Here is a 23143-nt window from a genome sequence, read left to right as displayed (position 1 = left end):
GTGACGAGCTGTTGCCTTCAGAACTTACGGTATTCTTCCATCAATGTAGGTAAAAGAAACGCGGACGGCACCGCTGTTACTGTGTAGCCTCAGATGGTGTGCGGCATTCGGAGCGTGACCCGTTGAAGCACTTGGACAGCGCGAAACGGCCGTTGTCAGCTTTCTTTGCACTCCCGATATCACTCTCCCGGCCTGACATGTGTAACATGTGCCAATAAACCAGTGATATTTTCTTCAGCTCGTTGAGTGCGACCTTTTCTCTACTCGGACCCATCAATGTAGATGTATGAGCGCTTGTTTTTGCAGCACAACAATGTTACACAGACCCAATTACATATGTATTCATTTTTTGGGAATTGAAGAAAAATAATTCTGCTTTCTTAGCTTTTTTTTTTTACTTTAGTTTCATCACCATTGGTTTAAGTAACGTGATAACTATTATACAGGCTGCTACTCTTGTGATAACAGGTTTCTTAACACTTTTGCAAAAACAGCTTTAATGAAAACAGGTTTTTGTTATTTTATCATCTTTTTTATTTTTCAGCAATTTTTTTTGTCTAAATGGTTTTAGTTATTTTATTTCAATAAGAGATTTTACAATTTGATCGGCTCACATCTGGTTTCTCCAATGCTATGGTACCTCAGTATCCCAAATTATTATTGCCTGTGAGCAATTAATTGGCAAGGAATTTGTTAGGATGTGCCTAAGGCCTCATTCAGATGTCAGTGTATTTCACGTATGGGAGTTTCACAGCCCCTTAGACTTGTATGGGTGATTTTCACCTGTACCGTTGATAAAAAAAAAATTAAAAGAATTTGCACTGATCTGTGATTAACTTGCAGACACATGCCCGTAAAAAAAGCACGGACATATGAACAGCCCCATAGAGTATAATGCATGTACATGTTCTGTGAAAACTATGGATAGAAGATGTAACTGAAAAATGAAGGTCTTAATGAAGCATAAGGCTGGGATAATAAGGGCATATTTTACTGTCCAGATACGGACTACATGCATGGACTGACTGTGGGTCAAGCACATATGAGGCTATAAGTTTGGGTTAGGAGACCGGTAGTCAATCTGAGCATTCAGGCCTGTATACAAACTGGGCAAAGGGAACTTCAGCACCACATGGTGTTCGCACGTAGTAAAAGAAGCCACCAAACACATATGGAGGGTCACAGTTTTCAGCCTTTTGTCACAATGTCTTTGAAAAATATTGAGATAATTTTATGTCAATCATTTGTATCCTATCTGGTATGGGATTGTAAGAGCCCCTTTAGCGTGCAGCTGTATGAGAACACCTAGCTCAGCAGGAGGGGGAAACAATCCTCAAAGGCTGTGAGTGACAGATCTCATTGACCAGCTCAGAGCAGGACTAAGTCATGTTTGCAATATAGAGACCTGCTGAAACTGCAGACACATTCTAAAACATTCTAGAAACATAATTCCATATGGAGTTACGGAGATACTATATGTCCTAGCCATACATTATGTATATTTCAGAGAACCGCAAAACAAGGCAAATGCCAGGCCAGCCTAGGTCTCGACCAGTTCTAGCACCCAGAGGTATGAAGATACATAGAACAGCTAGTAGAAACCAGATAGCAAAGCTGTGTTTGGTTTTAGTGCATAGCAGGTACTCATACTGATCAGATGGTGCCAAAACCGCGTCCCTAGGACCGTCTATTAAGGAATTACGACCCATCTTAGGTTTTAGAGCTTTTAACTGCAGAGGCAAAGTGAGGGGATTTAGATTCAGTCCAAAAGGAAAGAGGGGAGTGACCCAAAAAAGATAAAGGCTAGTGTAAGGCCATGTGGTTTCTTTCTCAGTTACGCATGTGGTCCACAACAGTGGGGCCACGTTGAGTAACGTGCTGTGAAAGAACTGAGCCAGTTGGCAGCCCATTCCACAGCTTATATCCTTTGTCTTAGCACTATCTATATTTGCATATCTGACCATTGAATATTTATAACCATAGTGTATATAGTGTATTGTCTAGTGTGCCCTTAAGGCAATTAAATATATAGTTTAACCTTGGGCTGCTCTTTTATCTTGATGTACAAGTCCGTTTCTCGGTTTAGCTTTCCATACTACCGGGGATGGTTTCTGGCCCGATATAATCCCGTTAAAAAACAGGGCTTATATCTCAAGAGGAACTGGTGGCAGTCCTATCGGGCTGGCAGCATTCATTTCACTGGTGCTAGTGAAAGGAGCCTCTCAGGGTTGTGAGCGAGTGTGGTGCCACATCCTGTCACTCCCCGTGCATCTCTGGTCAAGAGTGAGGTGTCTGCGTAACACTGTACCAAGCTGACTGTGTCTCCCCAGTGGGTGCGGAATGTCACGCTGGTGAAAGTGGGGAGACCGCTTTAAGTGATCTGGCTGACGTAATAGTGATGTCAGGCGGGATGGCGAGATGCAGGTTCATCACAATGTCTATGCAGCCAAAAGTTTGAAGAGGAAGGCAAAAAGTTAAAACTGTCCTACTGCCCAAATAGCTTCAGGAATTAACCAGAACTGTGCCACCCTTGACTTCAGATCTTGCGCTAAGCCCTGCATTTTTCAAGTGCCATTTGCACTTTTCCTTGCAAATTTATATCACAACATCATGATGCATGCACCATTGACAGGGAAAGTGCAGTCCGGCCACTAAAGTTAAAAAAAATCACTGTTTTTTGACTACTGTATATTGCCAAGTATGCTCTGCTCCAGGTATTCAGGTATAAGCAGCCAAAATATGGCATCACAAAACTTTTTCTATTGCTTTTGTTACTTAGCTAATAGCTTACCAAGTAACTGTCACAATGAGTGCTTGTAACCATGGATACCTAAGCTATTGCAATACCCTACACATGAGGTAAGTGACACAGTGAATCAGAAGAACTATTCTACATTTCAAATTGGAGGTATTTCTGAAAATAACTACACCTACTACATATTGGGATAGGATCTCAGAGATGGGAGTACCCCTTTAAGATGGAAATCCCCTTTAACGGTTTTGCTTACCTTAGATTGTGGTAATTACTAATTAGTTGGCAAAAATGTCTGGAATTCTAGCAATGTGCTGGACTTCTAACTCTAGACCTCTTCACTTTACAACCCATGCATCTTACTGCAAGTACCTCTGTCAAGTACTAATTCTTACAATAAGGTGGAAAATTTTAAAAAACGCACAGCAAAAGTTTGCACAATGTGGAGGTCATTATGCTCTGTAGTGATGCTGATGTCCATGGCACAAGGGCACTAGTGTGTCGCTGCAGCTTTCCTGCATTCTCATTGCAGAAGTATATCCTTGTGTATCAGTTGTGACTTGTATTGTTTAAGATTACTTTACTTGTTTTATTTATTTTCACATGTAAAGCGCCATGGAATAAATGGCACTATAATAATAATAATTACCGTATATTCTTGTGTATAAGCTGAATTTTTCAGCCCCTTTTTTGGGCTGAAAAAGACTATGCTTATACACTAGTCATACACCCAGAAAGCTGGTGGGGGAGGGGGAGCAGGAGACATGATATTTACCCTCCTGGTGTCTGCATATCCGGCTCTGCTACATCTCAATCCTGGCGTCTGCATCTCCCTTCCTGTGAGGGTCACATGGTACCGCTCATTAAAGTCATGAATTGGAACATAGGGGTGGAGCCACATATTCATGACTTTAATGAGCAGTACCATGTGACCAGCACAGGAAGAAGTCAGGAAGGGAAATGCAGACGCCGGAACTGAGATGTAGCAGAGCCGGATATGCAGACACCAGGAGGGTGAGTAGCACTGGGGGAAAGAGAGCCATGTCATATTCATCTGTCCCCTGGGTCCTCTGGCTGTGACATTCAGATCAGAGGGCGCGATGACGTGATAAGTGTGCGCCCTCTGCCTGAACAGTCACTGCAGAGCCGGCTGAGGAGCAGCTGGCAGCGACGAGAGGCAAGTATGGCATTTTTTTTTTTTAAATAGCAGCAGCATTATATGGGGCCACCAGTAACCTTTGTGCAGCATTATATGGGGTATATATTGATATGGAGCATATATTGATATGGAGCATGTTATGGGGCCACCATTAACCTTTCTGCAGCATTATATGGGGCATATATTGATATGGAGCATGTTATGGGGCCACCATTAACCTTTGTGCAGCATTATATTGGGCATATATTAATATGGAGCTTCTTATGGGGCCACCTTTAACCTTTGTGCAGCATTATATGAGCGTATTTTAACATGGAGCATATTATGGGGCCACCATTAACCTTTGTGCAGCATTATATGGGGCATATATTAAGATGGAGCATCTTATGGGGCCACCATTTTACTTTTAGTAGTATCTATTTTTATTTTTGAAATTTACCAGTAGCTGCTGCATTTCCCACACTTGGCATACTCTAGTCAATAGGTTTTCCCAGTTTTTTGTGGCAAAATTAGGGGCCTCAGCTTACACTCGGGTCGGTTTATACTCGAGTATATATGGTAATAATTACAGCCATGTCAAAAACAGAGAGGAAAAACTAGAGTGATGGGGATAGGTAGCCCTGATTTAAAGATCATTTAAAAACATTTCCACTGTAAGGGTATGTGCACACGCTGCGGGAATGCTCTGCGGATTTGGCCGTGCAGATTTTGTAAAATCCGCAGGTAAAAAGACCTGCGGTTTTACCTGCGGTTTTTCATCTCCTCAATGGAGGGGATGGCAAACCGCAGCGGAATCCGCAGAAAGAATTGACATGTCAATTCTTTCTGCGGTTTTGAAACCGCAGCAAATCCGCGCGGAAAATTCTGCAGCATTTGCACAGCGGTTTTTATTTTCCATAGGTTTGCATGCTACTGTACACCGCAGCAAAAACTGCTGCGGATCCGCAGCAGAATCCGCAGCGTGTACACAAACCCTTAATGTACCTATAATCTGTACAAATGCATTGAGAAATGAAGTGAAATCTTTTGGATTAAAAATAAAAAGAACCAAAATAGCATGGTTGTGTAAATATGCAATTCTTTTGTTGACTTGGAGGTATGCTTAGGGTTGTTGTCATGCTGAAGGGTAAGGCTATGTGCACATGCTGCGGATTCACCAGCAGATTTTTCCGTGTGGATCCGCAGGTAAAACCGCAGGTAAAGTGACCTGTGGTTTTCCTGCGGATTGGCCAGTGGTTTTCCCCTGCGGTTTGACACCTTGACAATGGAATACATGTCAAACCGCAGCGGAATCCGCAGAAAGAATTGACATGTCAATTCTTTCTGCAGATTTAAAACGGCAGCTTTTCCGCAGTGAAAAAACAGCAGCATGTGCACTCCGGATTGTAAATCCCATAGACTTACATGGTACTGTACACTGTCTGTGGAACTGCAGCGGATCCGCAGGGCCAAGTCCGCTGCGGATCCGCAGCAGAATCCACAACATGTGCATATACCCTAATAATCCTCTTCATCTTCAGCTTTGTAGCAGAGGCCTGAAGGTTGTGATGCTAAACTAACTGATATTTGGAACTGTTCCAAATTCCCTCCACCTTTACTGGAGTCCCAGTTCCCAAACAACAGCCTCAAAGCACAATGCTGTTTCTGCCATGCTTTACTGTTGGTATGGTGTTTTGTTGGCGATTCACAGAGTTGGCTTTGCACCAAATAAACATTTTATGGATTGAGACCAAAAGGTTCAACATTGGCATCATCAGACCATAGCACATTGTGCCACATGCTTTTGGTAGACTTCATTTAGGTTTTGACAAAACATATGAACTTTATCCGGAGTGTTTTAAATTGCACTACACAACCAGTACTTGCCAGAAAATCCTGTAGCTCATTTAACCAATTCACGACAATCCAGCATCAACCATAGAAGTCTCTAGGAGACCTCTGGTTGTTATGCCAATGTACTGATGACCCCTGATCACGTGACAGGGGGACAGCGGTGTGCGTATTTCCGGCAGCGCTTGTTGAATGCCGCTGTTAGCGTTGGACAGCGGCATTTAACTACTTAATAGGCATGAGAGGATGTTAAAAACAGCTGACATGTTCCGGCTTTGATGCGGGCTCACTGCCGGAGCCTTCATCAAAGCGAGGGATACTGGCCGCTGATGTACTATCCCGTCAGCGGCCAGTAAGGGGTTAATGTGATCACGCCAGAAGTGCATCACTAATGCACACGACATAGTAAAACCAATGGATGTAGTTCAAAAGTATAACTCATCCCGCAAAAAACAAGCCCTCACATGACCATATTGATGGAAGAATAAAAAAGTTATGGCTATGGGAAGAAGGGGAGCGAAAAACAAATGCAAAAATGAAAAAGCTGCGGCGTGAAGGGGTTAATGTTGCTGTAGGTATCTAGGCAGCATTCAGGACCAATTTTCTTCTTGTCTTTTCATAAATTTTTGAGGGACTTTCAGTTTTAGGTATTGTCACTGTTGTGTCAAGTTTAGGCCACTTCTTGATAACAGTCTTCAAGGTGTTCGATGGTACATCTAATGCCTCGGACATTTTGTTATACTCTTCTCTGACTGATAATTTCAACAATGAGATCTCTTTGCTGTGTTGTAAGCTGTTTGTGGACCATGCTTTTTGCTGTAAAATGTGACTAAGAAAATGTCAGGAAAATCCACTTTGTATGGGGTAAATCAGAATCACGTTAAATCATGGCAATTGTGCGCTGACTACTATTTAACATGAGTTTACTGGATGGCTTATTCTGAACACAACCACATCCCCAAGAGCATGGTAACACTTATGCAACCACATTATTTTAGCTTTACTTTTATATCCCCTCCTCAAAATTATTTAATTTTGTTTCTCAGTGGATTTATACAGTTTATGGGTGACAGTAAAAGTGCGAAAAGTTCTGAAATGATTCTTTCTTGGTATGGTTTCTTTACATGACAAATACCTGGCATTTTAACAGGGGTGTGTAAACTTTTCATATACACTGTACCTCTAATCATGCCCCTAAGTTAGTGAAAAAAAAAAAAACTACCTGACATTGCCGGCGCAGCACAATACAGGGGTGAGCCAATACATTTTCTGTAAAGAGACTAGAAGAAAGAACAGTATATGAATATTTAATAAACTGACAAATTTATCAGGTATTTAGCACAAAAAAACGTTCATCACTAAACACATCCTTACAGGAAAAAGTAGGTGAAGACTTAAAGGGATTGTCCCATTAATATTACAATTTTCAAGATCACACAAAAAAAACATTTTTAATAGGCATCACTTATTTTTTTAAAGATCTTCTTTATAAATTGGTGTTGCAGGCTTCTTTGTAGACCTGCTGTTGCTATTTGGGTGACATTCTTATCACTCCACCCCTGCCCAACAGCGGTAATCACTCCACCCCTGCCCAACAGCGGTAATCACTCCACCCCTGCCCAACAGCGGTAATCACTCCACCCCTGCCCAACAGCGGTAATCACTCCACCCCTGCCCAACTGCAGTAATCACTCCACCCCTGCCCAACTGCGGTAATCACTCCACCCCTGCCCAACAGTGGTAATCACTCCACCCCTGCCCAACAGCGGTAATCACTCCACCCCTGCCCAACCGCGGCAATCACTCCACCCCTGCCCAACTGCAGTAATCACTCCACCCCTGCCCAACTGCAGTAATCACTCCACCCTCCACCCTTGCCCAACAATATTAACCACTCCACCCTTGCACAACAGCAGTAATCACTCCACCCTTGCCCAACAGCGGTAATCACTCCACCCCTGCCCAACAGCCGTAATCACTCCACCCCTGCCCAACAGCGGTAATCACTCCACCCCTGCCCAACAGCGGTAATCACTCCACCCCTGCCCAACTGCAGTAATCACTCCACCCCTGCCCAACTGCAGTAATCACTCCACCCTCCACCCTTGCCCAACAACATTAACCACTCCACCCTTGCCCAACAGCAGTAATCACTCCACCCTTGCCCAACAACGGTAACCACTCCACCCCTGCCTACATCTGGATTCTGATGTCACAACAAGTATGTAACATAACAGACACGATTCCAGTTAAAAAATAGTAATACTTTGTGTGATCTAACAAAATAAATGTGGTGGTGAATCGTGGGACACACCCTTCATAAAGACAAGTCTATTTTATTAAATGCTTGCATTCTTTATTAAATAAAAATTCAGGAAGATCTTTTCTTACAATTCTCCTTCTGACGTCCCCTCTGCTACTTTGCTCATATATTCATGAATAAATTGACAATTAAGTGTTACCGGTAGTGGGTATGTCCTTACAAAGTCTATCATTGTCCAATCAGTGTTGACATGATCAGACAGTATAGGGTCACACCGTTTTGATTAAAAAAAAAAAAAATGTCAAAGCTCAGTTGCCAATTTATTAAAAATACTCAGGAAAAAGTAATCAAGAGAAGATCATAGGGTAATAAGAAAATCCAGAATTATAAAATTATAGGGAATAGAAGAATGTACTAAAGTCGAAACGTCAGGCAAGGCGACAAACCCTATTAAAAGGTTGGGGTCAATGGGAGCCTGTCATGCCCGATAACACTATTAACCTGCAGATAATCTGGAAGTTAATAGTGTTATGAAGGTGCCCATCCACTGTACTGAGATCATTCCCCCTGAATAAGCCAATGTGAAACGTGCGTTGTGGTACTCCATCCTGGTGGTACAGATGAGTATACTTTCAGTGTGGTGGTGCTTTGAAGTTTACACACTCATTATGTGTGTCTAGCCTATTAACCCTCATGATATTTCTTGGCTAGCCTCTATTTTGCCTTCTCATGGATTTTTCCCCTTAATGGATATCAGCTAGTATTGTTTGTATTATTGATAGCGAATTACTAATCTTTCTGTGTATTTAGCGCTACTTAGCATATCATGCATTTATCTGTGCTATAATACATGATATACAGTTCAATTGACTAACTTATTTTATGTGAATTTACACTCTACATCGTAGCTTTGTTTACGGATTTCACTATATGGGAATTTGGACTATGTATCAAGCTATACGTACTTACCGTAGATGCTATGACCTATATGTACAGGTGCGTCTCACTAAATTGGAATATCATCAAAAAGTGAATTTATTTCAGTTCTTCAAGTGAAACTCGTATTATATAGAGTCATTACAGAGTGATCTATTTCAAGTGTTTATTTCTGTTAATGTTGATGATTATGGCTTACAGCCAATGAAAACCCAAAATTCACTATCTCAGTAAATTAGAATACTTTATAACATCAGGTTGAAAAATGATTTCAGAATCTGAAATGTTGGATGTTTTGGGTTGTCATTATCATTTAAAAAGAGAAAACGCAGCAGTTTGACAATAAATGGCTTCACCCAACCACTAACCATGAGTGGAGAAAAACTTTTGGTGTTATCATTCTTATTCTCTGAAAAAAAAAGTCCAAGAAAGCAAAAATTCTGCAGAGGTATGTAAACTTTTGAGCACAACTGTAATTTTCTAATTTACTGAGTTAATGTCTTTTGGGTTTTTATTGAAATAGATCACTGTCTGTAATGACTCTATATAATATATGAGTTTCACTTCTTATTTAACTGAAATAAATTAACTTTTTGAATGTATTTTGATGTAATGAGAAGCACTTGTACATCCTGTATACTCGGCATGCATTACCGGTGTACATGATTCTTACCATTCATGTCTCTCTGCTACCTAGACTTGTGAGGTCTCTGATATTTTTTCTTTTTTTTCTTCCTTTAAGTTGTTTTTAATGTTTACAACGATGAATCAATAAAAATGTACTATTTTATTACCCTGCTGCATTAGCTTCCTTGTCCTTTTTGGGTTTCACTGTACTGAAAGTGTGGCATCTGGGAGAAAATGAACCTTATTTCTCTTGGGAGCCGGCCGGATTTCAGTCATGCAGGAGTGCCGGCACGGCTTCAGGCCTCACTCACCATACTGTGCGGTAGCAGTCAGTTATTTCCCTGGAACTTTGAATGACAGCCATCTCTGCAGTGGTGCACTACAGAGACAGCTAGCAGCTAGTGCCGGGTCATTGCTTACAGCCGCCACTCACTGTGTACTAAGCGGTGACTGAAGCCTCATAACATGCCTGCATTACTGAAAGCTGGTGGCAACCAGAAGAGGTAAAATTAATTTTCTCCCAGATGCTGTGCTCAGTGCAGTGGATGGGCACCTTCTTAACACTATTAACCTGCAGTTTAACAGGTTCCATTTAAGTAGTGCAAACACATTTACATCTATCTATATTTACAGTTGTGTTCAAAAGTTTACATACCCTGGCACAATTTTTGCTTTCTTGGTCTTTTTTCAGAGAATATGAATGATAAAACCAAAACTTTTTCTCCACTCATGGTTAGTGGTTGGGTGAAGCCATTTATTGTCAAACTACTGCGTTTTCTCTTTTTAAATAATGACAACACAAACATCAAAATGACCCTGATTAAAAGTTCACATACCCCATTTCTTCATACTATATATTGCCCCTTCTAACATCAATGACAGCTTGAAGTCTTTTGTGGTAGTTGTGGATGAGGTTCTTTATTTTCTCAGATGGTAAAGCTGCCCACTCTTCTAGGCAAAAGCATCCAGTTCCTGTAAATTCCTGAGCTGTCTAGCATGAACTGTGCGCTTGAGATCTCCCCAGAGTGGCTCAATGATATTGAGGTCAGGAGACTGAGATGGCCACTCCAGAACCTTCACCGCTATTCAGCTGTAGCCAATGACAGGTCGACGTGGCCTTGTGTTTTGGATCGTTGTCATGTTGGAACATCCAAGTACATCCCATGCGCAGCTTCCAGGCTGATGATTGCAAATTTGCCTCCAGTATTTGCTGATAACATGCTGCATTCATCTTTCCTTCAACTTTGATCTAGCTTCCTGTGCCTTTGTAGCTCACACATCCACAAAACATCAGTGATCAACCTCCGCGCTTTACAGTAGGAATGGTGTTCCTTTCATCACAGGCCTTGTTGACCTCTCTCCAAATGTAACATTTATGGTTGTGCCCAAAAAGTTCAATTTTGGTCTCATCACTCCAAATTACCTTGTTCCAGAAGTTTTGAGGCTTGTCTCTGTGCCGTTTGGCGCATTGTAGGCAAGATACTTTGTGGCATTTGTGCAGTAATGGCTTTCTTCTGGCGACTCGACCATGCAGCCCATTTTTCTTCAAGTGCCTCCTTATTGTGCATCTTTAAACAGCCACACCGATAGTTTTCAACTACCTTTTCCCATAGATCTGTTGATAATTATTTTGGTTTCCCAATGACTCACAATCTAGAAACGTCATTGGCTGGATGAAAGATGGAAGAGTCTGTCTGGATCCCAGAAACTCACTCAGCTTTTGTGCACACACACTGATTACAAGCAAACAGGTCACAGGTGAGGATGTTACCTTTAGTAGCCAGTCAAACCCATTTGTGTCAACTTGTGTGCATGTTATCAGGCCAAAATCACCAGGGTATGTGAACTTTTAATCAGGGTCATTTGGGTGTTTTGGGTTGTCATTATGATTTAAAGAGAGAAAACACAGTAGTTTGACAATAAATGTATTTACCTAACCACTAACCACGAGTGGAGAAAAAGTATTGGTGTTATTCATATTCTCTGGAAAAAGGCCAAGAGAGCAAAGATTCTGTCGGGGTATGTAAACCTTTGAGCACAATTGTTTACCGTGTGTACACTAGGGTTATTCCAGTCTACAAAAATCATCACTATCCAAAAGGATAGGATATAGTTGTTTTAACAACCAATAGATTCTGAGTCAAATGGAAAGACATGTTGTGCCTTTCCAACTCATTCAAACCCCCACAAATAATGACTGAAGCGGCAGAGCACCATCTGACTCCTCTGGGCCGCGGTCTTGTGAGCAATGGAGAACGTGAGACCTAAGTTTTCCATTCTGGAGTTGTAGGGTCTACAATGTAACATTCGTTACCCACAGTAGACAAGAATAGCCCTTTAAAACTATTACACATTACAAAGATGTTAAAAGCAATGGAAGGTCCCAAAAGGATATACCTTGCAAGTCCAATGCCAAAACCAGCAAACCGGCTGAGCTGTTCTGAAAGAAGAAGAAGAACATGAGAAACACAGAGACAACTGACTGGATCATTGAAAAAGGTTTCATTTTTCAATACAGAACAAGCCGTCTGCAAAAATACAAGAGTATAAACTTAATCATAGAGGGGTTATATCACGTGGAATTCAGGTGCTAGGACGACGCCGATGTCCATGAGAACGTTCTCTGGATATTCATTTTTAATTGATGTATGTTAAGATGCCATTTCAGTAATAAAAAGTTATTACGTATTCACAGGATTAATAAGGACAAGATCAGTGGGGGTCAGACAGCTAAAACTCCCTGTGATCACGAGAATGCATGCTGCCACTCCATTTAACCCTCCCGAGACTGCTGAAGATAGACAAGCGCTGCAGTCCTGTCAATAGACGATCACTTGTTATCACCAGAATACACCATTTATAGGGAAAGTGTGAAGTTCCCTACCTGTCCTAAACCACCAATAATGGGCTTACTATCAACCGTGGAAGTTAAGAAACCCTACAATGTGACATCTTTCAAAACGTGACTCTTTATGGCCACAAAAAAAAAAAAATTGATTTTAGAATACAGTCCACTAACATTGTGATCACTAGGAAGAGTGCAGGCCCCCTTATCAGAGCATGTGGTCACAAATCCTACACGTAGAGTCCACTGTGCCTTGTTGTAGGCAAGGAATCCAAGGGATAACATTCCCCCTTGCGGAAAGTGACACATCAAGCCTGACAGGTTGAGGTGAGGAGACTTAAGTTGCAATACTCCTCTGGGAAATCTGCAAATTGTCTCTTCAGAGGACCTGACTTTTAAGATTGCTTTTTCCTATAGGTGGCACTAGAGTTCTGGTCCTCTTCCTCCCAGAAGAAAATATGTTGTAGGTATCCACAGCAGTCCGATACACTGATGTCACATTATTGGGAATGGCCTCCAACCTTTCTTACCTAGCCACATTCAACTCTGTGAAATTGAAGCGACCTGCATCCAGCCAAAGCCCACAGCAAGAGTAGTGACAATCAGAATCCACTGTGTTGATAGACTAAGTTTCCCCTCCTCCATCATAGGCAGTGCTACCTCTTTTTGGTATTCCTGTACCAGGCACTGTTGCATCCAGCTCCAAGCACCCTCTGATTAGGTGTCATCCTATTTCCACCACCCCACGATCTTCCCTGCCACAATATGAACATCCATATCTGCTCTTCTGTACAGGGCTGCTTTTAAAAGTCACCATCTAGAGACCTTCTCTTCATGGATGCTAGACATGGTACTAATGCACCATGCTGGCAGTCACGAGTCTCACATCATGGGCCACATGTTGGGACCCCTGGTTTATAACATTAGTGATTAGTCCCGGTTCATGATTTAGTATATGCTTGCTGTATCATTCACCATCTTAATCAGTTTACCTGCAATGTTCCGGCCCAATAAAAGAACAGTAAAAAGTGTTAGGTTAGGAAGAAAAGTGCAAGCGTTATTTCTTCTTAATAGTAAAGTATGGAAAAATCCGCTCTGCCGATCTTGTTCCTTAAAATTAGGAATGAGTTCTAGTACTAAGTAATATTCCACATCACTTTGGGGCGGCTTAAACCTATGTTCACATGGGAGTTTTTTTTTCTTCTCTAGAAGATCTTCTCCAAAATGTTCCTCAAAAACACTTGGAAAATGCAACCAGTTCATTTTGATGGAAAATTCGCATTTCTGCTCACATGAGTTTTTTGAGCTTTTGTTTTCATGAAGACGTTATAAAAAACTGGTAGAAAAAAAATGCAGATCACTTCTTTGAAGCAGATTCTGATGGAAAACTCTCCAAATTAAGCACTGTCCAATCAAAATGTTTAAAACAAACGCTTCAGGTATGGTAAGTGAAAAAGTGACATGATTATTCTTTGGGTGGCTTTTGCTTTTCTAAAGAAGCTGCGTGCATATATCTTAAAAGAGGTTGTCCACTACTTTAGCACTGATGACTTATCCTTAGGATAGGTCATCAATGTCACCCCCAGGCACCCCTGCCGATCAGCTATTATCGGTGTCGGCGGCAGCCAGTACTCACTTGCGGAGCTGGCCGTCTTCTGATATAAGGCGGAGGTGTAGTACCCTATTGATTTGAACAGGAGGTAGATGTGTAGTACCAAACCTCAGCCACTATTAGAAGACAACAAGCTCCGCAAGTGAGTACTTCTTGCCGGCAGCTGCCACTGACCCTGATGACAGCAGATTGGTGGGGATGCCGGGAGTTGGCCCCTAACCGATCAGATATTGATGACCTATTCTAAGGATAAGTCATCAATGGTAAAGTAGTGGACAACCTCTTTAAGGCTATGTTTACAATGCAATGGAAATTTTTAAAACTAAAATACTTCAGGATTCGCTCCTTTTCTCTTGAGTTTTTTGTAATCCTGAAGCGTCTTTTTTTTAGCGTTCCTTTGGTCATTGAGCACTTCTTCAACCTTTTTTGAGACAGCATTTTTGTGTATTTTTAGGGTTTTGGGAGTGTTCTTGTACTATAGTTTTCTAGACTTTTTTTTATTTCTATAAAACAATGAAGAAGACGCTAGCATTTTTTGGTAAGCAAAAACGCTCACAAAAAAAATCGAAAAGATGTTTGGGAATCTTTTTAGCTTTCCCATGGACGTCTGTTGTAAAGTATTGAGCACCTGCTTAGCGGGAAAAAGCCAGTAGACTGGACATGTTAGGTCTTTGAAACACTTGGCTTCTTATGAAAACCTCAAAATCCAGAACATATACTGTAAACAGCTAGTTGCATTTACATAGAAATGGTAGATCCATTCTTTTAAATGTATTTGGAGCATCTTTTTCAGTTCCAAAAAGACAGGAAAAAGACCCAGTATGAACATATCTAAAGCCTTGACTCTCACAACCAGTTTGCATTTTTGCTGCTTTAATTGATTTAAAAATGTAGAAAAAAAAACCAAGAACCATGTGTTTATAGTTATTTTCTTCATATTCTTTTTCTATGTAGAAAAAGAAGCAACATTTCAATTCTTTGGGCACTTTAAATTTAGAGATAAGTGAATTAATTTGCAGGTCTACCTATGGTCCAGTGACAACAAGGGTATTCCATGGCCGCGGGCAGGAGATCTGCAAACCACCTTCTACTTGACGTCATCTCCGGTTCCTCTTCTGATTAGCAGACCCATCATGACATCAGGAGTGCGCCATGTTGCAATCATGACCTAGCAGTGAGCTTACAAATCAGAAAAGTCACAGAGGATTCAAGCGGGCAGGAGACTGATTTTAGGTGTCCAACATCTGGTGGCCATAAAATAATGATTTGGCCAATAGACCACAAAAATATTACAAAAAAAAACTGTTCAGATAAATTATAATTTATCTGCAATAAATTCCAATCTATCATTACTTGAAAACCGCTTTAGAGGAATTGTCCACTACTCTGACTACCCCATCTCAATTACTATAGCTTCCCCAAGTAAAATAGTAAGCCTATATTTGCTTGCGATGCTGGCGCCATTCCAGCGATGTCGACACCTGCTCTCCAGGGGCTAGCGTGACCTTATGCAACCAGAGACAGCTTTTCCCCCTCACTTCCTTCGTATGAAATGGACATCCAGAAGAGTGCAACAGTATGTTCTTGCTTCGAACAGGTGTCATGTTGGTCTGAAACGCCAGGGAAAACCGTTCCAACCTCACTGGAACGGTACCATCACCTGGGAGGGATACAGCGGCTCTTATTTTGCGTTTGGTGATTGAGAGGGTGCTGGCTCAGACAACCCCTTTAACGTTCATTTCATGGAGCTGTGGTGATCTGCTCTCAGCCTTTTGGCACCTGTCACACCGAAGGTTGTTTCCCAAGTCTTGCGCTTTGTTACCCTACGCTACTGCCCCATTACACAATTTGGTACTTGCGCATGACATTAAAACAAAACAAAAAACTAGCCCATGAATGATGATAGTTGGCCAGACATCCTCATATAACCATCAAATCATGATACTGTGAGTCAGCTGTCCAGCTGGTTTCCATGCAAAACCATAGTCTACTGCTACACATATCTACAATTATGTAAATATCCTCACTATTTCTATGTACTACATAAAATAATGAATCAGGCAGCAGCCACTGATGCAAAGTAAATGCAAAAAAATACAAGGAAAACCTTTACACGTTATTTCCACTTCTTCAGCCCATGTTCCCACCTACATTGGGAGCGCTGACAAAGATTCTGCATCAACAACATTTTGTCTAGTGAAATGACATAATTCATTATGCTGAATTGGGTCCATTGGGCGTCACTGGTGTGAGGGACACCGTACGTCTACCATTTCCGTTGTTCTGTTTCTATGATGGTGCAGAACGATGGCAATAACCAATGCAGATATGGAATAAAAGCTTTGAACGCCCATTAGTAGTTGGCACCAAGTGTCTCCACCAGATGCCATAAAACAGAAGATAGGGGAACAACCTTCAGGTGTGAGTCACAGTTCTGGTGACAGGACTATGAGAGGTCCCCATGAGTCAGTAGTGCTTCTCCATAAACACCAACACTTTACTTTTGGAAATGAGCTACAGTAAAAAGAAGGTGGCTACCTCTATTCACCTTACCTCTCTACTCTCAAATAATTACGTATTCAGCAGTAGGTAAGACTTATAAGTAAAAATATAACTTAATATATTCATACTAAAACCAAAACAATTCAACAAAACTATAAATTATTACCTATGAGGCAATAAGACTTCACAAAAACACATTCACATGGACCTATGTATTCATTTTGTTGACCGTGGTCCTTTCCTTCCCATTGGTGTTTTGAATTGTGTATGATCCAGCACTAGCAACACTTGGAAATTGTGCTAATAGCGAAGCTGAAGTGCAAGCATCTCCCTTGAAGACCCCAAAAGAAAGGGAGAAACGCGTCAGGAGGCACATGTTATTGCAGGGCATGTTCACTGTGAGGACCAGCTGTGGACTGCCCTTGTAAGAGCGGGAGCGAGTCGCTGATCGTCAAGGGGTCTACAGTGCCTGCAGCCACATGTGCAGTAAGGATGCAGAGGGAACAAAGGACAGAGGAGAAGAAGCTTTTTTGTTTTCTCTTTTATGTGTATATGAAGAACGGCACAATATGGGACATATCTAAATATGGGGACCTGTATATAGGGACATGAGTACAACATGAGAATCTGGATGAGGACATAACTACTATATCGGGGTAAGAATGGGGCAGCATTACAAGATGAATACAAGGTCACATTACCACAGGAAGGGAACCAGGATGGGGCATTACCACAGGAAGGGAACCAGGATGGGGCATTACCACAGGAAGGGAACCAGGATGGGGCATTACCACAGGAAGGGAACCAGGATGGGGCATTACCACAGGAAGGGAACCAGGATGGGGCATTACCACAGGAAGGGAACCAGGATGGGGCATTACCACAGGAAGGGAACCAGGATGGGGCATTACCACAGGAAGGGAACCAGGATGGGGCATTACCACAGGAAGGGAACCAGGATGGGGCATTACCACAGGAGGGGAACCAGGATGGGGCATTACCACAGGAGGGGAACCAGGATGGGGCATTACCACAGGAAGGGAACCAGGATGGGGCATTACCACAGGAAGGGAACCAGGATGGGGCATTACTACAAGAAGGAGACAAGGATGAAGCATTGCTACAAGATGAGGACCAGGATGGGGGACATTGCTACAAAAAGAGGGCCAGGCTGTAGCTTTACTACAAGATGGAGACCAGGATGGGGGACATTATGACAAGATGGGGACCAAGATAGGGCACATTACTACAAGATGTTTACTAAAACTACTATATAGTGCTAATTGTAAGACAATATTACTGTATGTGGCCAATTGTGGGACACGAAATTGTAAAAATGTAAAAATTCAAAAAACAAATTCAAAATTAAGCATGAAAAAAAATTGCAACTAAAAGTGCTGTCTTGTATATAAGCTGAAGTAAACAAAAAAAGTGAACATTTGTTAACTTATCAACACATTCATAACGACACAAGGCCTAAAAAAAAAATAAAATAAAATATGGCAAAAATGTTCAAAAGGTGTATAGAAAAAAAAAATGGCATCACTAAAAATGTCACTTTGTCCTTCAAAGAATGCAGCCCCCCAAATTCAATGTTTTTCTATATGTGGCCTATATACCCAGCCGAGTTTGAGACCCCTGTACTAGACGGATCTCAGATGTCCTCAACATTCCCTATGGATCAACCCATGGGTGAAACCGTTATAAAAGACATATGGTTATTGATGTTTGCACTGTACATAGGAAAGTGTGATACATATGGCCGTTGTGCAATTCTTTAAGTCAATAGGGTGATGTATGAGTATATGTCTTGTGTATACTGGTCATAGTACCAGTGATCTCTATAGGTTACTAGAAGACATACTCCAGACCGCTTTATATATGAATGGTACGCTATATATGAACCAAAGAGCCATTATCTGCATTATATTGGTGTATGCTGAAAGAACGCAGCCTCACTTTCTATGTGTATAAACGGTCCACTGAAAGCCTAAGGGTGTGTGCACACATTGCGGATCTGCAGCAGTTTCTGCTGCGGTGTACAGTACCATTAGAACCTATGTAAATCAAAAACCACAGTGCAGACGTTGTGGAATTTTCCGCACGGATTTGCTGTGGTTTTAAAATTCCGCAGCATGTCACTTCTTTGTGCGGATTCCGCAGCGGTTTGGCACCTGCTCCATGACAGATGTCAAACCGCAGGCTAATCCGCAGGTCTTTTGACCTGCGGATTTAGACAAATCCTCGCGGAAAATTCCGCAGCAGAATCTGCAACGTGCACACACCCTTAATAAGGATGTATATCATATTTAGGTGACGCTGAACTATAGTCAGCAATGTATTGCTCTTAAACATTAGAGAATGGACGGCGGTAACTATAAGGAGTGTTGTGCCACGATTAATATGAACTAGCCTGTCCTATATTGGTGTATGCTGATAAAATAGTAGCTTCAAAGTATACCGTATATGCAGAAATTGACTACAGGAAGTCGGAACCGGATATACAATACATTTGGGCAAAGTTGAAGATCAGTCAGCAATAGGCTGTTAAAAACATGTAAGACTGAAAGGCAGCGATTATAAGGGAGGTCAAAATCCACCCCCGTGAAAGGAAAGGAGGACCACGGTCAACAAACTGACTATATAGGTCCATGCGGATGTGTTTTTGTGATGTCTTATTGCCTCAGTGGGTAACATTTTATAGTTGCATGTCGAGTTGTTTTGGTTTTACTATGAATATATTAAAAGTTATAGTCTCACCTACTGATGAATACAGAATGAGCTGTAGCCCAAATCCCATTTTGAGGAGCCCTTGCTTAGCGCCCACTACTTTACCTATCTAGGGGCACTTACAACATATTTTGGCAGCGAGGTTTTACTGTAGAATACATAAAAGGCCAGTTCAGTACCAATAAAAAGGTTTATTACATCCGACACCCTCACTTATAAAAAGTCACCACTGCGGCCTTCTCTCCACTCACCTGACCTTTGACTACAGCCACACCAGGTCTTATCAATAGTAACACAATTACCTCCTGAACCCTCTACAGCGTAGGAATTACCGCCAGAGGTCACACAAAGGGCCGATAAGGAATCATCTGCACTTTTCAACTTTGAAGCAAACTCTCCCATAACCGCTCAGGTTCCCGTCACTATCACGTCACACAAGTGGTTTATTAGATACGAATGGAGATTTCTGCAGAAGGGGACACATGCAGAAACCTCTGCAACTAATTATCTATGTATACGGTTGGCTTTAAAGAGGACCTTTCACCATGTCGAAAGTGGTCAGTTTTGGGCTTTTTTTTTTCTTCTTGCTTCTTTAATGAGTATTCTTTTTTTTATTTGCCATACAGTTACAGAGATACCGATGGGCCTTTCTAGTTAGAGCTTTATGGTCTTTATGAGGGTGTGTGTCTTCAGGCTGCTCCGCAGAATTACACTGAGCCACAAATCCTTGAAAGACCAAAAAAATCAGCATTAAGACCATATCTCTGGAATCATAGCAAAAAAATAATATAAAATATGGCAGCATGGGCTAGTCGTCTTGTATCCGATCTACAGATCAGACTTGTGCATGAAACAGCAGGCAGCTCCTGTACATGGACTCACTCATCTACAATCTGAAGCAGTGACTCCTTTGTAAAGTTCAGTGCTGCCACTGATAGGAGCTTGTAGGTCACAGAAAGCTGAATAAAATGATACCTAACTATCCGTGATCTGATGTCTTATTCCAGGGAAATCCACGCTTTTCTTAATATGTAAATGAGGTGTCAAGATCTATGGGCAGGACATAGATCTCCCTGAGAATCTACAGTACTTATTTTAGATGAAGAGAGGGAGATACCAGTGTGAGTCTGTAGATCAGTAGAGCAGACTGTCCGTAATTCCGCCTCACAATGGTAATGGCTAGAGTTGAGCGACTTTGGTCGGATCGGGTTTCGTGAAACCCGAATGAAACAAAATAAGTTTCAGATGAAACTCGTCCGACTAGAGCAAAAAAAGTCGGAGTTTCGTCCGACTTTTATTTCCCATTGACTTGCATTGGGGTCGGGTTTCGGACGAAACTCCGACTTTGTTTTGCTCTAGTCGGACGAGTTTCATCTGAAACTTATTTTGTTTCATTCGGGTTTCACGAAACCCGATCCGACCAAAGTCGCTCAACTCTAGTAATGGCCCATTTATTTAAAATAATCTCTGGAGCCAAGTTCTCAGGGAGATCAGCGTCCGGCCCAGAGATCTTAACAGATCACTTACATTGAAGAAAAATGAGGATCTCTCTGGAATAAGAAATAGGATTGTAGATATCCAAGTATTATTTTACCTGTACATGCCCACATAGACAGCTCAGGAGGGTTCATCCTCCTGACAAATTCCCTTTCATACTGTGCACCCCTCATGCTGCAAAACACAGCTCTAACCTGTCAAGCCATGACCTCCATAAGTCCTCTAAACGTGTCATGCTTCTGTCACCATTTCCCAGCATAGGAGATAGCTTCAACATCAGTGGGGTATCCACCAATTTCCATCCCATTACAATAAAGGGATAGTGCGTATATTTGCCCGCAGAGCCATCCAGTCCCGATGTGAGTGCCCGAGGCAGATGAATACAGCATTCCGGCAGCCCTAGAGAGAATGAATGGACCGGTGGTCAAATGGACACACTGACCCTCCATTCTAACGTGGGTTAAAGTTCTCCATTCTAGCGATTGGTCCCCTACTGATGTAAAAATTATTACCTGTACATTGAATAGGAAATAAATGGGTATAATAATAAGAACTTAAAGGGAACCAGACAGCAAATACATGCTGACTAGTGTATCCACAAGATAAATAGACATGCTGCGGTCTGGAAAAACGTGCCGCGTGTCTGTCACCGCGTGTGATCCGTGGGCGTCTGTGCACGCATAGTGGACATGGGATTTCTAGAAAGCTCATCCATTATGTTGTAACAGCTGGACGCTGCACAAGAACGCAGCATCAAACCCGCAGCAATTACTGATCATGTACTGATCAATCTTCAGGGGCGCACCCGCTCCATGCCATCAGGCTTCCTGCTAGCTGATTTGTGTGGAGTAAGAAGGGAAGTGCAATAGTAAAAATTAATAGCTCAGGATTGTGACCTGGCTGAGAAACTAGCCCAAACTCTCTAATGCTGCCGAGGCAGCTATGAGGGAGAAGAGCGAGGACACAAACTCACTCGATCCAGCAAGCTTCATTGTAGGGTGAGGAAACAAGCGCCTCGTGCCTAGGAGGACAGCAACCTCTGAAGTGGCCTGTAACAGGAACAAGCAGTACACTATAGAATTAAAAGTACCTCCGCTTTTTTTACAATTTAGAAGATTTTCAATAAGAGATGGGCAGCAAAGTCGCTTGGTTTTATAAGCAATTTGTAATGTTATCCTTTTAAAGTGAACCTGACAGCTGATATATGCTGCCCAATCTGTGGGCACCATGTATTGGGCACTGTGTTATGAATGTGTCACTGAGGAGAAAAAAGAAAAACAGCTAAGCTACAGAAAACCAGATTGGTTGGTAACTATGCAGATTGCAGATCCCTGATCTTACCACACAACTAGCAGTAGCCGTGGAGTGTGCCTACAATGTTCCTAGACGCCTCGTCATGGCTGGAGGACTACATAAGCCTAAAGCAAGAAAAGGGAAAACTAACTGCCCCAGAGCACACCCCACACATGTATTGACGGTGAAACAAGATGAAGGCACAAACACAGGCAGGAAAATAGGCTGAGCAAATGATGGGGCCCAAACTAACTAGACAGGAAAGGAAAGGAAAGACACTGTCTGCAACCTGCAAAAAACCCTACAAAATAATGTCCAACACTTCTGATAGCAAAATTAACCCTGAAGTCACTAGAATTCTCCCACTATATCAGCACTCTGAAATATTTTGAAAGAGCAAAAAGAGACCGAACTAGTAAGGGACAAAAAGCCAATTGGCAAAATACTGATAAATAAGAGTGGAAATTCAGCTCAGCCCCCAGCCGGGAATGGCAGACCACACAAAAAACTGAATAGACCAACAAGATCAAGTGTGAACATTAGCAGAAAAACTTAGCTTTAGATGACTGGAACAGAGCTGAAAACCAAGAGCTGACAAGACAGAAGGAATCACCAGCAACTGAATAGGGAGTCGGCTGTCTTAAATCCAATCTGAGAATCCTGAGATCCAATCGTCATCCTCATTCTCAGGTGGCAGATCTCCACTGATCAAACCAGCTGCACCATCTCCCGTCACCACCAGAGGGAGTCCAGAAGGGGAACTCACAACTGGTGAACCCGAGAATGAACTCACAACAGTACCCCCCCCCAGATGAGGGGTCACCGAACCCTCATCCACGCCACCAGGCCGATCAGGATGGGCCCGGTGAAAAGCACGAACCAATCTATTGGCATGAATATCGGAGGCAGAGAGCCAAGAATTATCCTCCTGACCATAACCGTTCCATTTGACCAAATACTGGAGTCTCCGTCTAACCAAACGAGAATCCAATATTTTCTCTACCTCATATTCCACATTGCCTTCGACCAACACAGGGTCAGGAGGTGCTGCCATAGGAACCACTGGCTCAACAAACCTCTTCAACAGAGATTTGTGA

The 23143-nt window shown here is 42.1% G+C and overlaps 1 protein-coding gene across 4 annotated transcripts in view; it reads right to left on the bottom strand.

The window, feature by feature from the left end:
- SLC25A46 (solute carrier family 25 member 46) overlaps positions 1-23143 on the bottom strand; it is a 50524-nt gene that overhangs the window by 15008 nt on the left and 12373 nt on the right. For 3 of the 4 annotated variants that reach the window (XM_073549747.1, XM_073549623.1, XM_073549671.1), the window contains exons 2-3: positions 11965-12007; positions 6964-7021 (exon numbers count right to left, since the gene is read on the bottom strand). In XM_073549747.1, coding sequence (XP_073405848.1) covers positions 6964-7021; positions 11965-12007 — 101 coding nt within the window. The remainder of the gene's footprint in view (positions 1-6963; positions 7022-11964; positions 12008-23143) is intronic. The other variant, XM_073549805.1, reaches the window with a different exon arrangement.

Source organism: Dendrobates tinctorius, unplaced genomic scaffold, assembly GCF_039654945.1.
Source record: "Dendrobates tinctorius isolate UK_male_01 unplaced genomic scaffold, ASM3965494v1 ptg000003l, whole genome shotgun sequence".
In the NCBI taxonomy this organism is placed as follows: Eukaryota; Metazoa; Chordata; class Amphibia; order Anura; family Dendrobatidae; genus Dendrobates; species Dendrobates tinctorius.
This window is presented reverse-complemented; position numbering and strand designations above follow the sequence as displayed.